This window comes from Odocoileus virginianus, chromosome 13, assembly GCF_023699985.2.
Source record: "Odocoileus virginianus isolate 20LAN1187 ecotype Illinois chromosome 13, Ovbor_1.2, whole genome shotgun sequence".
In the NCBI taxonomy this organism is placed as follows: Eukaryota; Metazoa; Chordata; class Mammalia; order Artiodactyla; family Cervidae; genus Odocoileus; species Odocoileus virginianus.
This window is the reverse complement of record NC_069686.1, coordinates 8,769,382-8,797,353: the sequence shown is the minus strand read 5'-3', so window position 1 is coordinate 8,797,353 and position 27,972 is coordinate 8,769,382. Positions and strand designations below refer to the sequence as shown.

General features: G+C 37.9%; 1 protein-coding gene across 8 annotated transcripts in view; it reads right to left on the bottom strand.

Annotated features, from left to right (window-relative positions):
• PDE1A (phosphodiesterase 1A) overlaps window positions 1-27,972 on the bottom strand; it is a 378,552-nt gene that overhangs the window by 34,556 nt on the left and 316,024 nt on the right. For 7 of the 8 annotated variants that reach the window (XM_020888672.2, XM_020888668.2, XM_020888666.2 and 4 more), the window contains 5 exons: window positions 27,820-27,921; window positions 27,591-27,711; window positions 15,363-15,444; window positions 13,185-13,305; window positions 11,969-12,114 (listed from right to left, as the gene is read on the bottom strand). In XM_020888672.2, coding sequence (XP_020744331.1) covers window positions 11,969-12,114; window positions 13,185-13,305; window positions 15,363-15,444; window positions 27,591-27,711; window positions 27,820-27,921 — 572 coding nt within the window. Of the gene's footprint in view, window positions 1-4,760; window positions 4,960-11,968; window positions 12,115-13,184; window positions 13,306-15,362; window positions 15,445-27,590; window positions 27,712-27,819; window positions 27,922-27,972 lie in introns of those variants that run through there. The other variant, XM_070475918.1, reaches the window with a different exon arrangement.

The following is a 27,972-nucleotide window of genomic DNA, read 5'->3' as shown; positions in this document are numbered from 1 at the left end:
CTTTTCCATGGGGATGGTCTTGAGCTCTGTCTCCTGTACAATGTCACGAACCTCCGTCCATAGTTCATCAGGCTTTCTGTCTATCAGATCTAGTCCCTTAAATCTATTTCTCACTTCCACTGTATAGTCATAAGGGATTTGATTTAGGTCATACCTGAATGGTCTAGTGGTTTTCCCTACTTTCTTCAATTTCAATCTGAATTTGGCAATAAGGAGTTCATGATCTGAGCCAGTCAGCTCCTGCTCTTATTTTGCTGACTGTATAGAGCTTCTCCATCTTTGGCTGCAAAGAATATAATCAATCTGATTTTGGTGTTGACCATCTGGTGATGTGCATATATAGTCTTCTTTTGTGTTGTTGGAAAAGGGTGTTTGCTATGACCAGTGCGTTCTCTTGGCAAAAGTCTATTAGCCTTTGCCCTGCTTCATTCTGTACTCCAAGGCCAAATTTGCCTGTTACTCCAGGTGTTTCTTGCCTATCTACTTTTGCATTCAGTCCCCTATAACGCAAAGGACATCTTTTTTGGATGTTAGTTCTAAAAGATCTTGTAGGTCTTCATAGAACCTTTCAACTTCAGCTTCTTCAGCATTACTGGTTGGGGCATAGGCTTGGATTACCGTGATATTGAATGGTTTGCCTTGGAAACGAACAGAGATCATTCTGTTGTTTTTGAGACTGCATCCAAGTACTGCCTTTTGGACATTCTTGTTGACCATGATAGCTACTCCATTTCTTCTAAGGGATTCCTGCCCACAGTAGTAGATATAATGGTCATCTGAGTTAAATTCACCCATTCCAGTCCATTTTAGTTCGCTGATTCCTAGAATGTCAACATTCACTCTTGCAATCTCCTGTTTGACCACTTCCAACTTGCCTTGATTCATGGACCTAACATTCCAGGTTCCTATGCAATATTGTTCTTTACAGCATTGGACCTTGCTTCTATCACCAGTGACATCCACAACTGGATATTGTTTTTGCTTTGGCTCCATCCCTTCATTCTTTCTCGAGTTATTTCTCTGCTGATCCCCAGTAGCATATTGGGCACCTACCGACCTGGGGAGTTCCTCTTTCAGTATCCTATCATTTTGCCATTTCATACTGTTCTTTTCATGGAAATGTTCTATTTCTTGGCCTAGATGGCAGGTTTTCTCTCTCCTTCCCATCTTTTTTCTTTTGCTCCTTCTTCTTCCTCCCTTTGTCCCTCCCTCCTCTGTTTCCTATTTTTCTTTCAACATATAATTGCTTGAGTTTCAAATTTGTGACAGCTACTGTTCTCACATTTCGGGATACATCAGTGATCAAAGCAAACATCCCTCTCCTCACCAACCTTATTTTTATTGGGAAAAAGACAACTGATGCAAAGAAATGACTCATTGGAAAAGACCCTGATGCTGGGAAGGATTGAAGGATGGAGAAGAGGACGACAGAGGATGAGATGGTTGGATGGCATCACTGACTTGATGGACATTAGTTTGAGTAAGCTCTGGGAGTTGGTGATGGACAGGGAGGCCTGGTGTGCTGTAGTCCATGGGGTTGCAATGAGTCAGACATGACTGAGTGACTGAACTGAACTGAACTGAAGACACCCTGATAATGGGAATGGTTGAGGGCAGGAGGAGAATTGGGCAACAGAGCATGAGATTGCTAGGGTGGCATCACTGACTCAGTAGACATGAGTTTGAGCAAACACTGGGTGTAAACGACAGGGAAGCCTGGTGTGCTGCAGTCCATGGGGTCACAAGGAGCAGGACATGACTAAGCAACTGAACAACAATGACAACAAGAGAGATAATAAAAATTAAAGCTAATAAGTCAATTATTTATAGGCTAGAGAGTGATGTGTTATGGGAAAATAGTGGGAATTATCAGGGGGCAAGGGAGGAACATGGGTGGAATTTGAAGATTTTTTCCAGGGGAGGAGTAACTCATTGACAATGTGACAACTGAAGCTGGACTTGAAAGCAGAAAGGGAGAATGAGGGAGGGACATTTCCAACAAAGATTCTGGTGAAAGCTCTTAAAGCAGAAAGTATCTGACATGTAAGAAAGGAAACGAAACAGTGTGGAGGTTAGCGCAGCTGGAGTAAGGCAAGCAAGAGAGAAGAGAAGTGGAAACTGAATCAGCAAGAAGAAGGAGGTGAAGGCAGATCAAATAAAGCTTTATAGATAGTAGCATACTGCATCAAAACCCAATTGTTACATTTTAGAAAATTTACAAGCGATTTGTTAAACCAACTTACTCTTAAAAGTAAAATTATATAAACTTACAATTAAACAAATTGTATTCAAAACAAAGGTGGTACTTCGAAACCATCATGTGATGATTATTTTGATACATTTTACTGTTATCTATATCATGAGCTTAATTATTTCTGCCATTTCCCAACTCCATGTTTAGAGAAATTATATAGACAGCTTGAAACAGGCCACAGTGGGAATATTCACACCATGGATATCATCAAACTTTCCAAACTGGGGCTTGATTTCTTGTTTTATTCCTGTCTAAAATGGTGGAGATAATGTTAAAAATAAAGATTGAATTTAAAAGTGTGTCATGTCTATAGTTGCACATTATAAATAGTACAATATATTGAGGGAAATCCCCCCCCAACTATTCAAATACTATTATCCAGTTAAATGACAAAGAAGTCATTTGCATCTCTGATGAACAAGTGAAGCTGAATATGCCTTTCCCGGTTTTTAAATTCAGACATGTATTTCTGTACATTCATCTTCCTTCTTGACATAAATAAAAAATCAGTCTGACTGACACCCATTTGTCAGTTGCAACCGTAAGTTGACAATAGACACAAGAGTTTGTCAAAAACTGATGAAAGTATTCTGAGAGAATCAATTAGCTATACAGAATTTATAAGACTATTGTATATTAGTACTTATAAATTATGTGCTACACATTCTGTACAGTAATAAACTTGTATAATAATAATAAACATATATATACACATGTACATGTGTGTATGTATACATACATTTTTTAGCTAGTTGTTAAATCTTGCTAGCATACTGTCTTGTGTGTGCATGCATGCTAAGTCACTTCAAGCGTGTCCAACTCTTTGTGACCCTATCAACTGTAGCCTGCCAGGGTCCTCTGTCCATGGGATTCTCCAGGCAAGAATACTGGAGAGGGTTGCCATGACCTCCTCCAGGGGATCTTCCCCACCCAGGGATCAAATCTGGGCCTCTTGTCTCTTGCATTGGCAGGTTGGTTCTTTATACTAGCACCACCTGGGAAGCCCACTATTGCTTATAGGCCACTGTAATGATTGTCTATTAAAATAATGTATACTTTTTTATTAACTTATCAATACTACATATGTTTTTATATATTCTTTTGCAATATGCCATATCTCACAAAAATTTAAAAACCCTGCACACTAAATAACTTAAAAAATTCTATGTAAATATTAAGGAAACCAAATCAGCAGATTAAAAACTAACCCAGAAATAAAACACTGAGTTTAATGGTATTTTAAAGGTAGTTCTACCAATTTCACTTAAAGTCAAGCATTTTCAAACTCCAACTCATTTTATAAGGCTACTGTAATCTCAGTACTAAAACTAGACAAGCTCAGTATGAGAAAGGGAAACAACAGCTAATCTCATCCACAAATATAAATTTTATAATGCAAGCCAAAGTAACAAACAAATAAATAAATAAATATATATATATATATATATATATATATATATATCTTACAAAGGTAATACATAACAATTAAGTTGAGATTATCCAAGAAATACAAAGTAGTTCAACATTAGAAAATCTATTAATGTAATTCACTGTATGAACCAATTAAAAAGAAAAATCATGTGAATTATTTAAAAAAGCTACAGAAAAGACATCTGTTAAAACTAAATGTTTTATTTTAAATTTATTTTCTTAACATTGATGGTAATATAATTAACCTCATAAAGAGCAGATCAAAGAAATTAAGGTATATCACACTATGCTGAAACATTAAACATCTTCCCTTTAAATTCAGAGACAAGCTGAATGCCATCATTACTTCCATTTCAGATCATTCTAGATAAACTTGCTAGTGTAGTTGTCTCAAAAGAAACAATCACAAAAGGTATACATTTGGAGAAGAAAAAACTGTCATTTGTAGAAGTGCCTGTGTGTGCCTGCTAAGTTGCATCAGTCATGTCTGACTCTTTGCAACTCTATGGACTCCTCTGTCCATGGGATTCTTCAGGCAAGAATACTGGAGTGGGTTGCCATGCCCTCCTCCAGGGATTTGTAGAAGAAAAGTATACAAAGGCAAATTGTATTTCTATACACCTGCAAGAAATACTCATCCACAAAGCAATAAAAATATAAAGTACTGATGGAAAGTCCAACAAACTATATTCAGGAATTTTAAATATAGTATTATTAATCATAAATATTAAGTGATTACATAATATATTACATGCTTAGTAGGGTACCTAACATCTAATATCACTAGCAAGTATTTTCTGTCATCATTACTATTGTTATTATCACCAAAAAAAATAAGTTTTCTGATAAACATAAAAGAAGACATAAAAATGATAAGATAAATATGAATAGGATGACTTAATATTATAAAGATGACAATTCCCCCAAATTTATATCAAAGAGATTCTACTAAAATCTCCATTATTTTCCTTTTTTTGGTGGAGCATATAAGCTACTAAGCCAAAGTAGGTTTCAAAAGTTTCAGATGAATGATATTATACTGAACACATTCTATGCCTCTAGAGCAACTATGTAGGGAATATGTCACAAAAAGAAACTATAAAGCGCTGGTATGTTTGACATTTTTAATAGATATTCTGAAATGTCACTCTTGCCTTAAGCTAGCTCTAGGTTTCCTCCTGGTTCTAAACAGCTGTGGTTTGTGCACAACACAACTCCAGTAGCGTCTCAGTTCTCACGCTGCCTCCTCTTCCACTTCTTAATCTTCTTTGCGCCTAGTATTTTGGGGTTTGAATCAATATCAAATAAGTCATAAAATTACTCAGTACAGTAAGAAACATAGTGCATTCCATTCCAGACTGACCACCCATATTTCACCCTGGGACATAACTAGTTTTTCTCAAGTACACATTTTCTTTGAGAAGATAGGAAAGAAAACAGATCTGGGATTCATTCATGGTTTTAGTTCTAGTGGACCTAGGTCAATTTGGAATTCTCATGTCTAAAGAGAATCCAGACTCTCAGGTGACTTAAAAAAGCAACTCTTTTGCTTCGAGGGAGAACAGATACTTGTGTTTGCCACTTGGGGCTGTTCTAAACAAAATGTAATCTACTCCTCCATCTCAGCTTCAGACACAGGCATTGTTCATGACACAGGAAGGCACGTCACCAGTGAAAATGATTTACTCTTACATTTCTTTCCTGTAAAGGATTTTCTTGGTGGTTAATTGGGAGTATCTCCCACCCACTGGCCATCAAATGTACTCTTTATTTCTCATTTCCTTAATGCTTTGTTCTCAGTGCCCCACTACAGACATTCAGAACTCTGGAGCATAAATGGAGACTGGTCAGAATTTATGGGAATGTCTGCTCCTTCATTAGGAAAGATATGATTTTCCCAAGTATCGAGGGTAAGAAAAGTTATATAATTTGTCTGAAAATCCATAGGTAGAAATAGAAAAGTGACTCTCTCCACCATTTCCGTCCACATGCCTCAGTAGAAAGACAGCCACATACTCTCTCAAAATCGCCTGTCTGCTCTTAAGTAGTACAGAAGAAGGTGGAGATTGGGCAAAGACTTAAGATGCTAAGGAAGGCTGAATAGATAATGAAGGCATTTACTCACTCTAAATGGATACCTTTAACCAAAACGAGTTTGGGATAGAAGAAAGCATGTTTTCCTTTTTGTGTTTGCCATTCAAGGGCTTTACTTTTTGAAAATACCCTGTGTCAAAAAGGAATGTGTAAAAATATAAAAATAGGGCTGCCATATGACTGTGCAATCGCACTCCTGGGCATAGATCCAGACAAAAACATGATCCAAAAGGATACATGCACCCCAAGGTCCACTGCAGCCCTGTTGACAATAATGAAGACATGGGAGCACCTAAATGTTCCCTGACAGAGGATGGCTAAAGAAGATGTGGTGCACGTATGCAGCGGAATACTACTCAACCATCAAAAAGAATGAAATAAGGTCATTTGCAGCAACATGGATGGCCCTAGAGATTGTCACACTGAGTGAAGTCAGAGAAGAAGAAATATCGTACAACATCCCTTATATGTGGAATCTGAACATAAATAATACAAATGCACTTACAAAAGAGAAAGAGAGGCACAGACTTAGAGAATGAACTTATAGTTGCCAGAAGGAAGGACAGGGAGAAGGGATAGTTAGAGTTTGGGATAGGCATGTACACACTGTTATATTTGAAATGGATGACTAACAAGGATCTACTGTTTGGCACATGGAACTCTGCTCAATGTTATGTGGCAGCCTGGATGGGAGAGGTATTTGGGGGAAAATGAATACCTGTATATGTATGGCTGAGCCCCTTCACTCTTCACCTGAGACTATCACATTGTTAATCAGCTATACCTCAATAAAAAATAAAAAAGTCTAAAGTTTAAAGTAGGTTTAAAAAAGGAATGAATGTTCATACAACATTCTTTAACAGATGTTCACAGATCCTGAATTGAAGACTTATTGAATGAAATTATTCTTCTTAAAAGTGTTTTATTGACGACCCAGGAGCAACCTACCATGGAACCTAGTCATCCATACCATCCACTGCTCTAGATTAGTGGGATGTTTTTGAGATTGCTATGAAATACAGTTTCAGAGGTAGCATGAAAGTGAAAGGGAAGTCTCTCAGTCGTGTCCAACTCTTTGCGCCCCCATGGACTGTAGCCTACCAGTTTCCTCCATCCATGGGATTTTCCAGGCAAGAGTACTGGAATGGGTCGCCATTTCCTTCTCAAGGGGGATCTTCCTGACCCAGGGACCGAACCCGGCATTGTAGGCAGACGCTTCTACCGTCTGAGCCACCGGGGGAGTCCAGAGGTAGCATTAACGATGAATAAACATTTGCTCAGAACCTTGATGTTTAATTAATATTCCAAAGTTCTCAGCATCATATAACCTGCTTATTTTCATCTTAATGCAATTATAATAAGGAAACCTTCATCTTCAGGGTATTTCAGACCAGAGGTGATGGCAATGGGAAATTACAATGGCAGTATCTGAAACACACTGACTTCAAAACAGATGACTGTTTTGGTTGCTGTGTTTTTGTAGCAAATCACACTTTAAAATCTTGTATTATGAAATGCTCTATTCATAAAAATGGATTTTATTGCATATATGTTAGGCATAACCATAATCACCAAATGAACATCTGCGTGTCTAGAACTCAACTAAAGAAATAAAATATTACTAACTCCTAAATAAATTCTCCATCCTCTCCCTAGAACAATGATGAATATTTTCCCCTATCATTCTTTAGTGTGTATTCTGAAACCTATTATTCAGTTTTTAGTTTTTTAAACTTTCTATAAATGGTGTCTTGCTATATTACACAGCAGGTTGCATATTTTGCTTAATATTATTTGTGTCTTTCATCCCTGTTAATATTCACAATGAAGGTTTATATTAACAGCTGTATGAACATGAATAAGAATCACAGTTTATGAATCCATTTTGCCACTGTTTTTAGTTTTTTTGCACTCATGAACAATGCTGCAATGAACGTCTTATGTCTTCTGATGCACATGAGCAAAAGTCTAAGGTAAAAACATACAAGTGAGATTTTGGGGAAATATAGCATTGTATCCTCAGCTTTGCTAGAGAATGCCAAAGTGTTCTGCAAAATGATTATAGGAATTTACTCATACACAGGTTAACATTTAAGAAAACCGAACACTCTGGCATTATTCTCAACTCCTCTCTGGATTTCATATGGCACGTCTAATCTATTAACAAATTCTACCAGTTCTACTTTCAGAATAGATCCAGAATCCAATCTCTGTGCTATCCCTTCCCACTCATGCCTATGGGGTCAGGCACTTTAGACCCTGCCCCTCCACCACTGTTACGTGTAGTGAGCCTACACCTCTATTGTGGGTTATGAACAGCTATGTCTTGCCTCCTTCTCACCACTCTCATATTTACCTAACAAACATAACAGTTTCCATTCTGTAGTCAGAGCAGTCCTTTTAAAATTTCAGTTCATAACGTTTTAGTTTTCTTCTTCAAACTGTATTAAGTTTCCTTTCTCTCTTGGACCCAAACCAATGATGTCGCGTCATGTTACCCATCTATCACATTGCCTACATCATGCCCACTTGCCTAATTTCCCTGTTTCACTTGCCTCCTGTTACTTCTCGCATGTCAGCCAAGCCGCACCTCCCAATGCTGGTCATTTCCTCGTCTGAAAACTTGTTCCCCAACCCCTTACACCAGACCTCCTCATAGGTCTTTCTAACCGCCTTCATCTATTTATTTACAGTATTACCTTCTCAGTAAAATCTTTCCTATGCACCTTATTTTTTTTTCATTTATTTTTTTATTTTTTTATTTTTTATTAGTTGGAGGCTAATTACTTCACAATATTGCAGTGGTTTTTGTCATACATTGAAATGAATTAGCCATGGATTTAAATGTATTCCCCATCCCGGTCCCCCCTCCCACCTCCCTCTCCACCCGATCCCTCTGGGTCTTCCCAGTGCACCAGGCCCGAGCACTTGTCTCATGCATCCAACCTGGGCTGGTTATCTGTTTCACCCTAGATAATATACATGTTTCGATGCTGTTCTCTTGAAACATCCCACCCTCGCCTTCTCCCACAGAGTCCACAAGTCTGTTCTATACATCTGTGTCTCTTTTTCTGTTTTCCTATGCACCTTATTTAAAGTCGTAATCTTGTTCCTAACTTGAATTCTTTCATGAAGTTAAGTGTCTCTAGTTTTTTGTGTGTGTTGTTTTGCTTGTTTTTTACTGTACTACTAATTCCTAGAACACATAGCAGAAGCACAGTAAGTAATAATTACAATAATAAAAGCCAATTCATGTAATGGCTACTACTTCAGGTGCCTGTAAGAAAATTACATAAATCAACTTATTTAATTTTCCCAAAGCCAGTGTGGAGAGAGAGGACTTCCTGTTGCTGTGATATAAAGAGGCCAAGGGTTTCTTCTTCACAGAAAAGAAACACAGCATGGGAAAACATGAACAAAACAATTATTCCATCACACTGGAAATCAATCAAGGCAACACGACACTTTGAGAAGCATTTCTTCTTGAAAAATTCCTGGAGATTCTGGTACAAACAGCAGAAACCTGGACCTTCTTGCCTGGAGCTGCTCTCAACCTCCCCGCCAACAGCAGCTTGAGAATGGAAACCAGCTTTGCTGCCACAGGTAGACGCAATTTGTGTTGGGATAAGACAAGGGAAAAGAAAAACAGTTTCTCCAATATAAAGTGGTGGATCTAGTTTAGAATAAAGTGGAAACCCCACAGCTTTGCAAGCTTGAGATTGTGGTCCAAGTTTGGAGTAACTGCTAGACTATCAGGATTTAACAAAAAGAAATCCCAGCAATCAAATAGACATGGAAGGTCTGATATAGCTGCTATGGTTATCCGAGGAACATATCTGGCTGGCTGAGGAAGAACCTTGGAGGGGTCTTCCTGCACAAGCTTCATTTTTCAAAACAATGTTAAAAAGACACTGTCCTCTTGAATTTCAAGAAGATGTTTTAAATTTTAATTACTGTATTTCTGTATTTCTAAAACTTTAAAAAAAATAAAATGTCAGTTAAAATTATTTTTTAAGATTTTTCTGTTGTTTGGTGGAAAGATAAACTTACTGGTTAACTTTTCTGTTATTTACTATTGATTATTGATTACTATTATTATTATTAGATTTAACATTTTCTAATTAATTATGAAAATAATAGGAATAGAGTGCAAATATTTCAAACCATAAAGGAAATATATTGGGATAAAAAAGAAATCTCAAGTAGTAAGAATGAAGGCAAGACAAGTAGGAAAACAAAAATAGTAGATTAGGAATGTTCCTCTGAATTTAAAAAGTGGATGTATACTGAATTTTCTTGAATGTTCCTTCTGCATTTCTTGAGGTCTTACATTTTTCTCTATCGTTAATATGATGAGTGCAGTAATAGAATTTTAAAATGTAAAGCCAAATTTGCGCTTCTGGCATAAGCCCAATATGGTAGTAAATTCAGTCTGCAAACACATGACTTCAGTAAACAGATGCCCTCAGGAGAGATCCTTGCTTCAAACTTTATTTCTCTGAATTTCTGTTTTATGTTTATTTGAACAGGTCCTGTGGGTGCTTCAGATGGTAAGGCATCTGCCTGTAGTGCTGGAGACCCGGGTTCAATCTCTGAGTCAGGAAGATCCCCTGGAGAAGGAAATGGCTACCCACTCCAGTATTCCTGCCTGGAGAATTCCACGGACAGAGGAGCCTGGTGGGCTACAGTCCATGGGTTTGCAGAGTCAGATATGACTAACACTTTCACTTTCACTACGGGTGCCAATTTCTTTTCAGCAATATTTCATCCAGCATTGCTAGTTGTTTTTTACCATATTTCTTTATCTAGTTTATCATTGCATGGAAATAGAAACCAAGTATGTAATTTTATAAATAAAATTCAACATAAGTTTCTTTATTCAAACAATGAATGCTCTTCATAAGTACCCTTGGAAATTATATTATTAAAATGCTCTATGATTTTAATTTGCTTAAAGCCAGACTTCCTATGTTCAAATCTTGGTTGTACATTTTATACCTGCAGGACAATTTCAGAAATGTAAGTTGAGAACTTTATGCAAATCTAAAATTTACCCCTGTGTACAACACAATAAAGTTTATTAGAAAGAGAGCAATTGTACTTAATCCAATTCTGACACAGAGTTTTCCTTTATAACAAATAGGTTCTAAGTGATGGGTTGATGTTTGGGGTTCACTGTTGTTTATTTTAGTTAAAACTTTCTTAGAGAAGAGTGCATTTTGGTCAGTTGGATTCTTGGATTTATTGAATATAAATATTTCAACTCAATTTTTTTCATACTTTCTTGAAAGATACAGGACAGTATAATAGCATGCAGTGGGAAAAACCTTGGGTAGAGAATCAGTTCTGATTCTAGCGCTTAGAAGCTGTATGATCTTCTATTTCCAGACTGTAAAATGAGCGTAATATTTTCCACTTCAAAAGACAGTTATAAAAGGAAATAGGATAATACATGTAAAATGCCTGGTACATAGGAGGCGTTTCAGAAATCTTGTTTCCCTCCTGTCGTCTTTCTATTTCTGAAAATATGTTCATTTGTTTTCCTTTCTGAATAAACAGATTCAAAGTGAAGTTTATTCATTCACTCTTTCATTCAAAAACACATTCAAGAAATAACTTTAAAGCACCTATGATATGCCAGGGACATATTTCTCCAGTAGCAGATTACAAATGATCTTTCCAACTCATGAGTGAAACTGTCAGCCAAAGAAATAACTTAGTAAAACTGAACAACAACAACAACAACAACAACAACAAACAACTCAAATCTCCGACACAAAGTCTTGCTTTCCTAGTGCAACACAATCTATTTGGAAAGCCTGAAACACAGGATCAGAAGCACCTCTAGAAATGAACAGGAGGGTACTGTGCCATGTAAAACTTGGTCACACTTTTACTGTCCCATCCTTCCTTCACATCCACTTTCCTTTCACCCACATCAATACTTCTACAGCCTACATGGCACAAACAGAGCAGAATTTCTTTTTATTTAACAGACAGACCAATTTTCTTATGAATAGTCAAAGTCTTATGAATAGTCAATTTTCTTATGAATAGCCAAATTATAAATACCTCTAAGAGCTTGCATATTTTGTAAAAGAGGAAATCTAGGGAGAAAAACAATCCAACATCTCAGAGGAGGCATTAGGACAGAGAGGGATGGCAGGAAGGCCTCATAAACAACGGTACCTTGAGCAGCTAGCTCTTTCCACCTCTCTTTGTTCTGCTGGATGATGTCCACCAGGTTGTTTTTGAAGCTTTTCAGGTCCACACTGGCAAGGGAGTAGTCGGGGGAGTAGGTTCCATCATTCGTGGTGCCTTTCATATTCGATCGTCTAAAGGAATCAGCAACGTGAGATAACATATAGGTTATTGAGCTAATAGTAACCACCAAAGAAACCAGAAAATGCCGAGGGCAGAAATATGGGATGAGGAAGCAAGGCCTGAAACACTTCACAAAACCAGCTGGAGAAGCAGGAAGGTGGCAGCCAGGCCCAGGGCTGCTCACTGCACACCTTCCTTCCCTCATGGACAGGGCCAGAGCAGCAGGTCATAATCCCACAACATGTGTTACGGGGTGGGGATGGCAGTGGGTGAGGCCTAAATAGAGAAGCAGAATCTTGAGACAGCTGACTTAGTGGTGAGTCCACTGGTGAACATCACAAAATAGACATCAGCGTTCTGGAGCTCAAAGTCAGATAACCGTCCCTGCCCCTCCTTCCATCATTTAATCACCAGGCTAACCTGGATCTTTCTCAGGTAGAACATGCCCTCTGTCTCTTCACTAGGGAAACATTTAAGGAACCTGTTGGTATGTTATTAGGAACAGCTATGTGTTCATATGGGCAAGAATTTAGCATAATTTTTCTGCAACTGGACATTTTAAATAATATCCTTTAACACATTTATCAATAAAAAAAAATCTAGATTGAAATGTTTTAAATTGTATATAAATGAACTTTACTATTACACATTATCCAGATCCATTGTATTCATGTCATCTAAAAGGCTAACTTTGAAGTAGGCATCTTTCTAGATATACAAGTGGTCTGTGATTAATTTGTTTGTTAGCAACACAACATAATTCCACTCTCCCAACTGCCTACCATGATTGGATATGTTAATATATCCAGGATATAATTCACACATTTCAATAAAAATTCAAATAATATTTATTATCCTGAGTACTGAATAAGATTCTGTAATACTCTTTAGTATTAAACTTGGATATTTTTCCTAGTGGACATAAAGTTCCTAATTTCAAAGGCAGATGCAATATATTATAGAGCCATTAGGTGGCAATACTACCTTGTAATTCTTCTAAGAATTTCCTGCTTAATGTAAGGAATAATAAAGATAATTATAAGTAAAAGAGAAAAGACACAAAAAAAGAAAACAATCAAACCTGCTTGCTCCATAGGAAGGAGTTTTGGTTTTCGAGTCTTCCTCTATAAGAGGAATAATAATTTTCTCTGTTGAGTCTGTCAGAAGAGAAAATGTTGGTTCTACTATGAAATCAATGAAACCTACAAAAGCAAAAACATAAGTAAATATCAATAAAGTTAAGTGTTATAATTTCCTAAATTCTAAATTAGTAATAATTCAGATCTAACCTCCTGAGAGCAATTTTCAACTACAATGTTGGCTTAGTTTACCCCTTGCAATTAATTTTAATCCAATAACACAATCTTTAGGAGAGTTTAACTGCTCTACAAAATCATCTCTCAAGCAGTAAAAATGGGATACAATTTAAACTTGCTAACTCAAGTGTATTGAGTTTCCTGTTAATATTCAGCCTCATATTATTGCTAACAATAATTTCAGACTAACCAGAGTCAATTTGTTTTTCACTGTTAATGAAAGGGATCACTCTCCTTTCTAAAAAATCTTCACTTGCTTGTTGAATTTTGTTATTGACCAACAAGACACAATATCCAAGCTCCAAAGAAACTAAATAGTTGAACAGTTTTTTCAAGCCACAGGAAGGCAACCACTTTTTTTTTTTTCTCATACTATATCAATCAGAGCTTTCTGCCAGTGAGGTAATATTTCAAATAGCTGTTTATTATTCTCAGGATACAAAATGTTAGTTCACAGAGCGTGGGTGTATTCTGTTAAATCTGTCAGGGAACAGTAACATCTCCGGGAGACAGCATTAATCCCACCACTTTGAGTTGTCAGGACTGAATAAAGACTTTTACATTTAAAGTACTCATCATACTAGAAAATGACAGACACAGAGAATGGGGAATGGTCCTCTAAGGAGCATTTACTACCTGTGTTTAGGTGGAGAAGAAGACAAGCTCTGTGTACATTCAACACCCGAGGGCCCAGGAGAAGTGTGGCACTGGAAATCAAATGTTTGTTGCCTTAAACACAACTGGGAGCAACAGACCATCATCTGAATATAAGAGAACACTGTGGGGATGCTTTTTCAATGACAGTGTCCTGGGAAATATCTACATTTAAAAAATATCCTATTCATCAGGAACTTGGATAAAAAGTAATTTCCATTTCATACCATTGGATTCACCGTAGTATATATTAAGGTACATTTTTAATTCAAAAAACTTCAGTAGTTTTGTATCTTAATTGATGACTTCAAGTTAAGTCACTGTTAATTGACCACCAGGGTGTTCTTTCAAGTTTTGTCTATGGTTTTAAATGCTTGGGATCTAGAGACTGTCAAATGAGTCACCTTTACTAACATGGCAGCAATCACAGTACAGAAACAAGCCTCAGAAACTTAATTTTTCTCAGTCTGCCCACAGAGGCCCTTAACTGCCGTATCCATACCTTGTAAATGATGAGAGGCGCCTGTGTTACGGTAGCTAGGAAAACAGTTATTGGAACACGGGTAGGAAGGGGGAAAGGTGAGCACAGGAAGCTTTCTGACAGGTGATCACCAGTTTGGAGGAGGTGGTGCAGGACCAACTACAGAGGTAAGGCAGTGATTCTTTCATTTATTGGTCATAGATGCCAGAAATGAAGATGCTGGCCCAGAGAATACCATTTTAGTATATTAATAGCAATAATATGTTTTAATCATGGGCTAGATTTGACGTTCCCAACATAAACACAAATGAAAAGAATAAATAAGGTTGGGAACAATGTCATTTTACAAATTTCCTATTGTTGATTTCCCTAACATATTCATATCCTAAGAATTTTTTCCCAAAAGAATATGAGCTAGTACATTAGGCATATTATTCAAATTTAGTGATAACAGAACAGATACATTAATATTTTCATTGGATTATTCAATATATAAAGAATTAAATTACAGAAAATAATCAGCAACAAAACAACAAAAAATGCTATCTCTTGCACGGAAAGAGAAGAAAGCTCTGTATTTTATAAAAGGATTACAAACAGAATAGCAATTATTAATTAATTTTGCTCTGTTGATTCATTTTGTGAGAACATTTCAAAATTCTTACCATTCACCTCCCTATAGATCAGTCTAAAGATTAAATTTATCATGCATATGGAGTAGATTTTCATGAGGGAACAACATTGTGTATCCATTTGAAAACTAACAGGCACACACTCGCTTTCCATAACCACCAATTCTCAGTATTACCTATTTGGGACTGGGCCACCATCGTTGACTTCCGATCGCAAAGCGGGGAAAATGGAAGCCCTAATTCAGCTTCTTTATCTCCCTACAGAAAGAAAAGCCCATTAGTACAGACTTGGTGTGGAGAAACTAAGATAAGAGCAGCTTAGATAAAAAGCCTTAAAAAGTTGCATATTTTATTTCTTAATTGGCTTTGTGTATTTATTATAAAACCAAAAGCTGTTATTCAAGTTAATATAACTTTACTGAGTTGGTCTCCTTTTGGGGATGTGTTGTATAAGGCACACATTGCAGAAGTAAAATAACATGAACATTTTCAGCACCTGGAGACTCCACACTGCTATTCTAGAGAGAGAAACCTTTGTTCTTTGGAATTCCCTAAAGTCGCCATAAGTTAGTCATCTTGGTGTGTTTTTTGGCATTGGACAATCCAGCTCATGAATTTTCTGCCTTTTTCCCCCAATGCCAAATAACATCAGCAGATCTTCAGTATCAAGAATTCGTGATTGGACTGGTTTTTAAACTTACGAGAGACCTCCTTGGCTCAGCAGTCAAGAATCAGCCTGCAATACGAGGGACCCAGGTTCGATCCCTGGGTCAGGAAGATCCCCTGAAGGGGGTCCTGGAAACCCACTCTAGTACTCTTGCCTAGAGAATCGCATGGACTGAGGAGCTGGCAGGCTGCAGTCCATGCGGTCGCACAGAGTAGGACGTGGCTGAAGTGACTAAGCAGCAGCCGCTTGGTGGTCTAGTGGCTAAGGCACCACCCTCCCAAAGCAGAGGGCCTGGGTTTGATTCCTGCTTGGGGAACTGGATCCCGATACTGCATCTGAGAATTCATATGCTGCAACTAAGACCCAGAACAGTCAAATAAATAAAATTAAACAGTTTTTAAAAAAGTGTATTAGCATTTTGAAAGATCTTTCTACCTATAAACCAAGTTTTATTGAAGTTCCCACAGCAAGTAACGAGGAACATAGTCAATATTCTTACATTGTTTGCATGTGAGTGAAAGTCGCTCAGTCGTGTCTGCCTCTTTGTGACCCCATGGACTATACAGTCTATGGAATTCTCCAGGCCAGAATACTGGAGCAGGTAGCCTTTCCCTTCTCCAGGGGATCTGCCCAACCCAGGGATTGAACCGAGGTCTCCTACATTGCAGGCAGATTCTTCACCAGCTGAGCCACAAGGGAAGCCCCAGAATACTGGAGTGGGTAGCCTATCCCTTCTCCAACGGATCTTCCCAACCCAGGAATTGAACCGAGGTCTTCTGCATTGCAGGCAGATTCTTTATCAACTGAGCTACTGTTTGCATAAATCTTATTTTAATGTAGTTTTATCAGAGAAAATTGAAATATCAATGTTTTTTACTATTTGATCTTATCAACTGTAGATTAATTGAACACAAAGATTGAAGAACTCCACTTTTTGGGGGGGCTAAATATCATAAGAGATAATAGATTTAAAGGTGGCTACTACGTACAAAACTTTTACCATGATAGCATGACTGCATGCTCAGTTGCTTAGTTGTGTCAGACTCTTTGTGACCCCATGGACTGTAGCCTGCCAAGCTCCTCTGGCCTTGAAATTTTCCAGGCAAGAATACTGGAGTGGGTTGCTATTTCCTCTTCCAGGGGATCTTCCCAACCCAGGGACAGAACCTGCTTTTCTTGTGTCTCCTGCATTGGCAGGATACTTTACCACTAGTGCCACCTGGGAAGCCCTTAATTATGATAAGCTTTATCAAACACTGGCTCTTTGCATTCAAGGAGATTTGAAAGAGGAGAGAGGATACTTTGCGAGTATACTCTTGAAGAGGGGAGAGGACAGATGGAATTCTCCAGTCAAGAATACTGGACTGGAGTGGGAGGGGGGTTCAGGATGAGGAACACATGTAAATCCATGGCTGATTCATGTCAATGTATGGCAAAAACCACTACAATATTGTAATTAGCCTCCAACTAATAAAAATAAATGAAAAAAAAAAAGACAGAATGGGGGGACACATGTATACCTGTGGCTGATTCATGTCGATGTGTGGCAAAACCCACCACAATATTGTAAAGTAATTTGCCTCCAATTAAAATAAATTAATTAATTTTTAAAATTATTTAAAGAAAAAAAAAAGAATACTGGAGTGGGTTTCCATGCCCTCCTCCAGGGGATCTTCCCAACCCAAGAATCAAACCTGGGTCTCTGACATTGCAGGTAGATTCTTTATCATCTGAGCCACCAGGGAAGCCCCATAAGACCACTATTAGGACATATGATCTGGTCCTAAGATCAGGGGACAAAAGGGAGTGGTATACATTTAGTGGCAGAGCCCATGTCACAAGGCAACACCTGTCTGAGAACTTCTGTTCCCTTTGTCTGCTTTCTCTAACATCTTTTCATCATGATCTTTACATTATGTCAATGTGCGGCTTTAAAGTTTTTACTGATGATATTTTCTGGTACAATTCCTCTGATCCATGCCTCTGATTAAGAGGGGCAGAAAGTTTGAAATCAGAATTGCTCGGGAAGATCTAGATATGGTCACCAAAGAATTAGTAGGCCAAGCAGCTACAAACAGGAATGTTTTACTATGTCACAAGTTACAGAAAATAGAGGAAGAATTTCTGTGACCTCTCCCAGCAAACTTGGTCATTTCCCAAGAGAATAACATCCATTCCTTTTGGAATTAATAGTTATACTTGGCTTAAGGGACAAATGGAGGTGAATTATTAGTGTTGTTAGCCTTGGAGTCACAAGACACAAAGTTGTATCACTGCTATCTCTGTTCCCTCAGACAAACCAATCACAGGCTTTGCAGAAATGAATTCTCCTCCTCTGTTAACTAACTACATGATTTCAGTTGACTCATTTCAGGAATAAGGATATAATAGCATCTAATAGAGTTATCCTGAGGTTATCTAAGATAATTTATATGAAGTTTAAGGACACTACCTAATATACAGTCAGTAGTCAGTAAATATTTAATAAAAATCAGAGCTGGTTGGATAGCATCACTGACTCAATGGACATGAATTTAAGCAAACTTCATTAAGATAGAGGAGGACAGAGGAACTGGGTGCTGCAGTCCCTGGGGTCACAAAGAGTTGGACATGATTTAGCAACTAAACAACAACAACAAGAATCATAATTCATAACAGCAAAAGCACCTGCAAATTAGAGGTATTTATGATGTGTGATGCATATATTGGATGGTGTTAAACTACAAGAAAAAGGATTAGTACTTAATTTACTTCTAATGGACTGGGGCATTGGCTTTCCCTTTCTATTGCCTAGATGGAATTGACATAACAGGAATTCTGTTTCTGAAACACTAATTTGTAGGCAGCATGGGGGTGGCTTGGGATAAGTTAAGGATGAGGCTTGTGCTTCAAAACTGAATGAAAAGCAGACTTTGGGACTACAGATAGAAATAAGACAACCTGTATGAGGGCTTGATTGAAAGACTATTATGAATTTTATTTTAACATGTTGAGAATAAAGTAAAAGAATAATATCATTAATAGCTTGTTAAATAAAATGACATTACCATTATTAAAATAGAAATAAAGCTACTTATACGTCTCATGGGAAATGCAATACTGTAAATTCCTAATTGACATATGCAAAGATGATTAATTGCTTTTATTAGTTACAGTGTTGGTGATATTTTTAAAGATTTAGATTTAGATCTTTAAATTCCTTGACCTGAAAATGATCATTTGTGCCTTAAAAAGGCATTGGGATGATTTATTTTCCATGGATTAAATTTCATAAAATGCTGGATGCTAAAATTTTCATATAGGACTTAGGCATTGACAAACGTATGCAGAGACCTTCCTACAGAAGAAGTAGGAAATTTTATATTGTACTTGCTTCCTGTACTCCACAATTGATTTAGAATATTAAACTTCCACTGCTAAACACATTGAATGCTAAGCTGAGTCAATTATTTATTTATAAATATTTCAAAGTGTTATTTATTCTTTAGGGTGAATAAAGGCCATGAGCACAAGATTAGCAGGGGGCCTTGTAGCCAGATTCTGAGGGAACCAGGAACCCTAGAGGACAAGGGAGACTCCTAAGGGAAAGGGAAAGATATGTAAAGAGGGAGTCAGGATCCCTGAAGATGAGTTTGACAGACTTAACAATTTTCTTATTCTGTCCCTGAATAGGGAACATTTACTTTTCATCAAAGTGAAATCAGGGTCAAAAGCAATAGACACTGTGTAAGTCAACTGGTTTATATATTTTGGGGGGTTGTGCTTTCATTTGAGGATACTAACCATAGGAGGCCAAACAAATACTTTTAAAAACAAAAAAACTTGCTGAATACATGTATATTATGATGCATTGAATCAGATAAGTGGCTGATGCAAAATTTTAGGTCCCTAGGTCATTAAAATCCTAAAAGATAATGTTGTTAAAGTGTTGCACTCAATATATTAGCAAATTTGGAAATATCAGCAGTGGCCAAAAGGCTGGAAAAGGCCAATTTTCATTCTAGTCCCAAAGAAGGGCAATACTAAAGGATGTTTGAACTAATGCACAATTGCACTCATTTCACATGCTAGCAAGGTTACATGCAAAACCATTCAAGCTAGGCTTCTGCAGTACATGAACCGAGAACTTCCAGATGTACAAGCTGAGTTTAGAAAAGGCAGAAGAACCAGAGGTCAAATTGCCAACATTTGCTGGATCATGGTGAAAGCAGGGGAATTCCAGAAAAACATCTACTTCTGTTTCATTGGCTACACTAAAGTCTTTGACTGTGTGGATCACAACAACTGTGAAATATTCTTAAAGCGATGGGAATATGAGTCCACCTTACTTGCTTCCTGAGAAACTTGTATGTAGACCAAGAAGCAACAGTTAGAACTCGACATGGAACAATGGAGAGGATCAAAATTGGGAAAGGAGTACAACAAGGCTGTATGTTGTAACCTTTAACTTACATGTAGAGTGTATATGTATGTAATCAGTCATGTCCAACTTTTTGTGATGCTATGGACTGTAGCCTGCCAGATTCCTCTGTCCATGGAATTTTCCAGCAGGAGTACTGGAGTGGGTTTCCATGCCCTCCCCCAGGGGATCTTTCTGACCCAGGGACTGAACTGGAAACTCCCATTGGCAGGCAGATTCTTTACCCCCGTGCTACCTGGGAAGCCTTAGGTGTGCAGAGCATATCATGCAAAATGCCAGGCTGGATGAATCAATCACAAGCTGGAATCAAGATTTCTGGGAGAAATATCAACAACCTCAGATACACATATTATACCACCCTAAAGGCAGAAAATGAAGAGAAATTAAAGAATCTCCCGATAAGGGTGAAAGAGGAGAGTGAAAAAGCTGTCTTAAAACTCACCATTAAAAAAACCTAAGATCATAGGATCTGGTCCCATCACCTCACGGCAAATAGAAGGGAAAAAAGTGGAAATAGTGACATTTTATTTTCTTGGGCTCCAAATTTACCATAAACAGTGACTGGAGCCATGAAATTAAACGGTGCTTCCTTCTTGGAAGGAAAGTTATCACAAACCTAGACAGCATATTAAAAAACAGAGATATCACTTTGCTGACAAAGGTCTATATAGTCAAAGTTATGGTTTTTCTAGTAGACATGTACTGATGTAGAACTGGACCATAAAGAAGGCTGAGCACCGAAGAACTGATGCTTTTGAGTTGTCATGCTAGAGAAGACTCTTGAGAGTCCCTTGGACAGCAAGGAGATCAAACCAATCATTCCAAAGGAAATCAGTCCCAACTATTCATTGGAAGGACTAATGCTGAAACTCCAAATTTTGGCTACCTGATGTGATGAACTGACTCATTGGAAAAGACCCTGATGCTGGGAAAGATGGAGAGATGGAGGAGAAGACAGCAGCAGAGGATGAGATGGTTAGATAGCATCACAGACTCAATCGATGTGAATTTGATCAAACTCTAGGAACAAGTGAAGGACAGGAAAGCCTGGCATTCTGTAGTCCCTGGGGTTGCAGAGTTGGACTTCACTTAGCGGCTGAATAGAGCAGAACAGAGACCACTAAACTCAATTATTTAACCAACAACTTAGTTATGCCCCTGAATAAATTCATCTTTTCTTGGAGATGAGCCTGTAGGTAGGGGTTGAGAAAGTGGTTCCATCAACTTGGAAACTCAAGTAGCCTGATGTGCTCAGGCCTGATAGTTTATGTCTGTCTTAGCAATTCCCTTGGGGGTTGTTGGAATTTCTTCTTTGAAATGCCATAAAAAAGAACTAGTACAGGTATACCTTGGAGATATTCTAGGTTGGGTTTCAGACCACCAAAATAAAGCAAGCACTGTAATAAAGTGAGCTATATGAGTTTTTACGTTTCCTAGTGAAAAGCAAGCATTACAATAAAGTGAGCTATGAGTTTTTTTGTTTCCTAGTGTATATAAAAGTTATGTTTATACCATACTGTAGTCTAATGTAGTCTAATAAGTACGTACTTACATTATGCCTAAAAAAGCAATATACATAGGTTAATTAAAAAATACTTTATTGATAGAAATTTTAGCCATCATCTGAGTCTTCACGGATTTGTAATCTTTTTGCTAGTGGAGGGTTTTGAGTACTGATGGCTGATTACTGATCAGGGTGGTAGTTGCTAAAGGTTGGGTGGCTGTGCCATTTCTTAAAATAAGAACACAATGAATGCGGCACATCAATTGACTCTTCCTTTCAAGAATGGTATCTCTGTAATACGTGGTGTTGTTTGACAGCATTTCACCCATAGCAGAATTCTTTCAAAATTGAAGTCAACCCTCTCAGACTCTGCCACTGCTTTATCAACTAAGTTTATATAATATTCTAAATCCTCTGTTGTCATTTCAACAATTTTCACAGCATCTTCACCATGAATAGTTTCCATATCAAGAAATCACTTTTTTTGCTCATCCGTCAGAAGCAACTCCTCATGAATTGAAGTCTTATTATGATATTGCAGCAATTCAGTCACATTTTCAGGCTTCATATCTAATTCTAACTTTCCTATTATTTCCACATCTGCAGTTACTTCCTCCACTGAAGTCTTGAACTCCTCCAAATCATCCCTGAGGGTTAGAATCAACTTTTATTAAACTCCTGTTAATGTCAATATCTTGACTTTTTACATGAATAACAAATGTTCTTAATGACATCTGGAATAGTGAATTCTTTCCAGAAGGTTTTCAATTGCTCTGCTCAGGTCCATCAGAGGAATCACTATCTATGGCAGATATAGTTTTATGAAATGTAATTCTTACATAATAAGACTTGAAAGGGGAAATTATTCCTTGATCCATGGCTGCAGAATGGATGTTGTGTTAATAGGCATGAAAACAACATTATCTTGTACATCTCCATCAAAGCTCTCAGATAACCGGTGCATTGCCAACGAACAGTAATAATTTAAAAGGAATCTTTTCCTGAGCAGTGGGTCTCAGCAATGGCCTTAAAATATGCAGTAAAGCATATTGTCAACACATGTGCTGTCATTTAGGCTTTCTTATTCCATTTATAGAGTACAGGTGGAACAAACTTAGCATAATTCTTAAGGGCTTCCCTGGTGGCTCAGATGGTAAAGAGTCAGCCTGCAATGTGGGAGACCCAGGTTCGAGACCTAGGTTGGGAAGATCTCTTGGAAAAAGGAATGAATACCCACTCCAGTATTCTTGCCTGGAAAATCCCATGGATGGAGGAGCCTCGCAGTTTACAGTCACGGGGTTGCAAACAGTTGGATATGACTGAGCGACTAACACTAAGGGCCCTAAGGATTTTCAGAACAGTAAATGAGCAACGGCTTCAACTTTAAGTCACCGGTTGCATTAGCCCCTAACAAGTGAGTCAGCCTTTGAAGCTTTGAAGCCAGTCATGTACTTCCTCTTCAGCTATGAAAGTCCTAGATGGCATCTTCTTCCCATAGAAAGCTGTTTCCTTACATTGAAAATCTGTTGTTCAGTGAAGCAACCTTCCTAATTGTCTTATTTAGATCTTCTGGGTATCTTGGAGCACTTACTGCTTCACTTTGCACTTTTATGTTATAGAGATGGCTTCTTTCCTTTAACCTCAGGAACCAGCCTCTGCTAGCTTCAAGCGTTTCTTCTGTAGCTTCCTCCCCTCTCTCAGCCTTCATAGATTTGAAGAGAGTTAGAGCCTTATTCTGGATTAGGCTTTGGCTTGAGGGAATGTTGTGGCTTTTTTTATCTAACTAGACCACTAAAACTTTCTCCATATCAGTAATAAAACTGTTTTGCTTTCTCATCATTCATGTGTTCACTGCAGTAGCACTTTTAATTTTCTTTAAGAACTTTTTATTTGCATCCACAACTTGGCTAATCTGCAAAAGAGGCCCAGCTTTCAGCTCATCTCAGCTTCTGATGTGCTTTTTCTATTAAGCTGGGCTTCCCAGGTGGCTCAGATGTAAAGAATCTTCCTGTAGTATGGGAGACCTGGGTTCAATCCCTGAGTTGGGAAGATCCCCTGGAGAAGGGAATCTCTAGTATTCCTGCCTGGAGAATTCCATGGACAAGGGAGCCTGGCAGCTTATAGTCCATGGGGTTGCAAAGAGTCGGACATGACTGAGTGACTAACACATACATTCTATTAAGCTTAATCATTTCTAGCTTTCGATTTAAAGTGAGAGATGTGCAACTCTTCCTTTCCTGTGAACACTTTGAGGCCCTTATAGTATTGTTAATTTGTCTAATTTCAATATTGTCTTGTTTCAGGGAATAGGGAAGCCCAAGGAGAAGGAGAGAGACAGGGGAATGGCCAGCTAGTCAGTGAGTGGTCAGAACACAAACAACACTTATTAATTAATATCACCTTGCATAGGAGTGGTTTGTGGCACCCCAAAATGGTTACAATAGTAACATCAAAGGTCACTGATCATATAATACATATAACAAATACATATAATAATAACACGTATAGTAATAGTGAAAAATATATAACAAATACATATGTTGTTTAGTCACTGAGTCATGTCTGACTCTTTTGTGACCTGTCAGGACTGTAGCCTGCCAGGCTCCTTCTGTCCATGAGATTTCCCAGGCAAGAATCTTGGAGTGGGTTGCCATTTCCTTCTCCAGGGGATCTTTCCAACCCAGGGATTGAGACTCTATCTCCTGCATTGGCAGGCGGGTTTTTTACCACTGAGCCACCAGAGAAACCTCAACAAATACATACATAACAATAAAAAAATAAAAACATGTAATACTGTGAGAATTACCAAAACGTGACACAAAGACATGAGGTAAACAAATGCTGTCAGAAAAATGTCACTGATAGACTTGCTATATGCAGGATTGCCACAAACTTTCAGTTTGTAAAACAAAACAAAAAAGTAGTATCTGCAAAGCACAATAAAATGAGGTACAATAAATGAATTATGTCTGTAATTGTTTTAACTCTTCCTTAACAGAATGAAATGCTCTGACATCTGTCAACAAGATGTCAAATCCAGTGATTTAATACACACAGTTTTCTTTTTTCATTTCTGCATTTACTCTGAAGCCAAAACAATTTCTATAGTTTTAAAGTAATGAAGAAGATAAAAAAGGGTGAAGTACAGATATCTTGAGAAATCTCTTTCACTGAAGAGCTTTTAATCTCAGAAGCAACATCTGCAGCAAGCACATAGCAAGCTCCTGACCACAGGCATGAAGGGCACTCTTAGACTGAGGGTAGAATTTGAGGGATCTCCAGTTCTATAGGGAAATTTAATTGTGAAAGGAGGAGAAGATGCACGAGTTTGGCCTTGAAACAACTTACTTAAGGGAGTTAGTTCATCTAATTACTTTCCTTCATTCCTTCTAAAAAATGGGCCCTTCTACATGCACCACAACTAGAGTTTGCACACCACTACAAAAGATTCCACACGACACAAGGAAGGTCCCACATGCTGCAACTAAGACTTGGCCCAGTCAAATAAATAAATAAAAATAAAACAACTGTGTGAGTCATGGCCGAGACCCCATAGATTGCTTCAGGTTGGAGCTGGTCATCAGAGAGAATAATCACATGATTAGAGGCCTGGAATACTGGGGCAGCCTGCTCTCCTAGTATGAAAGGAGGGCTGGAGATTGACTTCCATTATATTGGCCAATGATTTAATCAATCATGCCTATGAAATGAACCCCCCATAAAAACTCCTGACCCCAAAGCTGAGCAGCACATGTTGGTTGGTGAACACACTGTACCGGAAGGTGGTATACACTGTCTCTAAGGGGAGAGAGCATGGAAGCTCCATGTCTGGGACCCTTCCAAACCTTGCCCTTTATCCATCCTTATTTGGTTATTCTGAGTTGTAGTCTTTATTATAAAACTATAATTGTTAAGTGTAGAGATTTCCTGAGTTACTTGACTCACTATACTCTAGATCCCCAAGTGGGAGTAGAGACCAAAGTGGGACACCATAGAGGAAAAAACATGTATACATGTTGTAGAGAATGCTGGTCATTCTCCATGTTGATGAAATAAAAATTCACATTTTAAGGCAATACAGGGAAAATTTAAACACAATTTTTTGCTCTGCCCATTTGGGCCTTTTCCCTCCCCTCAAGTGTCCATTGTGCGTGTGCATTATGTATTAACCAAATCTCCCCAGGGGCAGAAATACCTGCTTAATCATAAAGATGAAGTTTTCTCCTTCTGGCACCAGCCATGTCACTCTTTAGAAAATAACATAACTTCTTCAATGTCACAAGGAGTCAAGGTGACCCACTGCTTGCTTTGTATGTGCAGCCATCTTTGGTGAACTTTATGTACAATGCCAATACATCATTTCCCTTAAAGATAGTGATTCATGCAAAACAGACTGGTCAGGTGACCTGGGAAGATATGGACCATACCTAATGGAAGTTCTTAAGTACTCATTTATAAACTTATTAATGTTACTAGCTCTATCATTTGTATTCTGCTGATTTTTCATGATTATTGTTTCTTTTATTACCAAATGTGTGGCTGAGACTCAAATAAAATTAATGATTAGGCAGCTTGAAACAATTGATCAAATACATAGTTCTATAGGATCAATGATTATAAAAGTGTAACTCTAGGTATGGGAAGAAGCAACAAGATGAAACCATTTCCTGAACTATAACAGAATAGTATGACAAGTGTTCCAGAAGTTTTTGGCCACTGTTAATGGGTACAGTCCAGTAATATATTGAGTGGGTTTATCAATGAAACATTTGCCTGACATGGGAATGAGCATTCCTAGCACCATGGGACAAACTGGTCATGAAATGTCTCCTAAACCTTGGCCAAAATTAGGACCTAAAGGGAAGGGATTGTAAAATAAAGAATATTGCCCACCATCCAGTTCTACAAGAAGTCATTAACCACTGCAGTTGCCGATTTATAACACACACTGAAAGGAATTCAGAGTGAAGAGTAGAATGAGGGACTTTGTGCTAGGGAAATGGACAGAACTGGCCCTTAGACAGTTAAATGTTTTCAGCAGAAATTTCTTATGAACCTGTCTTGTATCTTTGCATACTTAGAAAAGTGTAACTAAGATGTCTGTTCCTAGTGACTAGTAACAACTTTCTGTGGAACATGTACTTGATTACACACATCCCTCTTGCCGAAATCACATATATACTGTCCTCTCCCTTTACCTCTTCAGAACAGTTCTCAGAACTCTCTGAGAGACTTTCCTAGATTATAATTCTCAGTTTGACTCAAATAAAATTTTCCATTTCTTTCTTATATTGGCTATTTTGTTGACAATATCCAGGCTTGCTTTTTCACATAATAACAGCTTCTTGCAGTTAGGTACATGTTCACCCAGCCAAAAACTATGTTTCTCAGTAATCCTTGCAACTACGCATGTGTAAGTAAATTTCAAACAAAAAGATGTATGCAGAAGTGTTATACATCCTCCCTTTCCCTTTTTATGATGAAAGCTATTTTCTGTCTTTGAAAACTCTAACCTTAGCATTTTACCTTTTAATAGCAGATAACAACTCTAATCTGTTCATTTCTTTCTCTCTTAGCTTGGCATCTAAGATAAAAGACTTGACCCTCTTTAAAACATGTATAATACTACATAGGATTATTTAATATGTTTATCTGAGAGATTAATAAATTCTGCCTGAAGTCCCAAAAATGTGTTGTGGCCAGCTGGTAATATCACGTCACAAGGTCTGGATTCTGTACAGAAAAGATGTATGTTAATATGCACAGCCACTATTTCCAAAAGCATTTGCACAGACACAGTGTGAAAGAGGCACCTGTAGGAAAAACTCCTCCATCAGGGCCATGGTCCATCGGTGGTGCAGCTTCCAGGATTTGGCTGGGTGACTGATGTCTGCTGCATGGAGAATCAGGGACATGGTTTTGGCTTTGTCAAGCCTGTCAAAACAAGGGCATGCTCAAATTATCAGAACAAAATAACCAACTGCAGTCTTTTCCAAGTCCATGCCCACAGATCTTTAATATGAAAACAAAATTATAACCTACCCTTCAGGTTGCTGCAAACTATTTCTTATATTTTTAATTTGCTGGAAGTGACCCGACATGTCTGTAGACAAGACCATTTCAATCACTAGGTTCCGAAGATCCCTGTGGAGTCATGAAAAGCAGAAAGATTTGGCCTTTTTTCTTTGTTCTCAA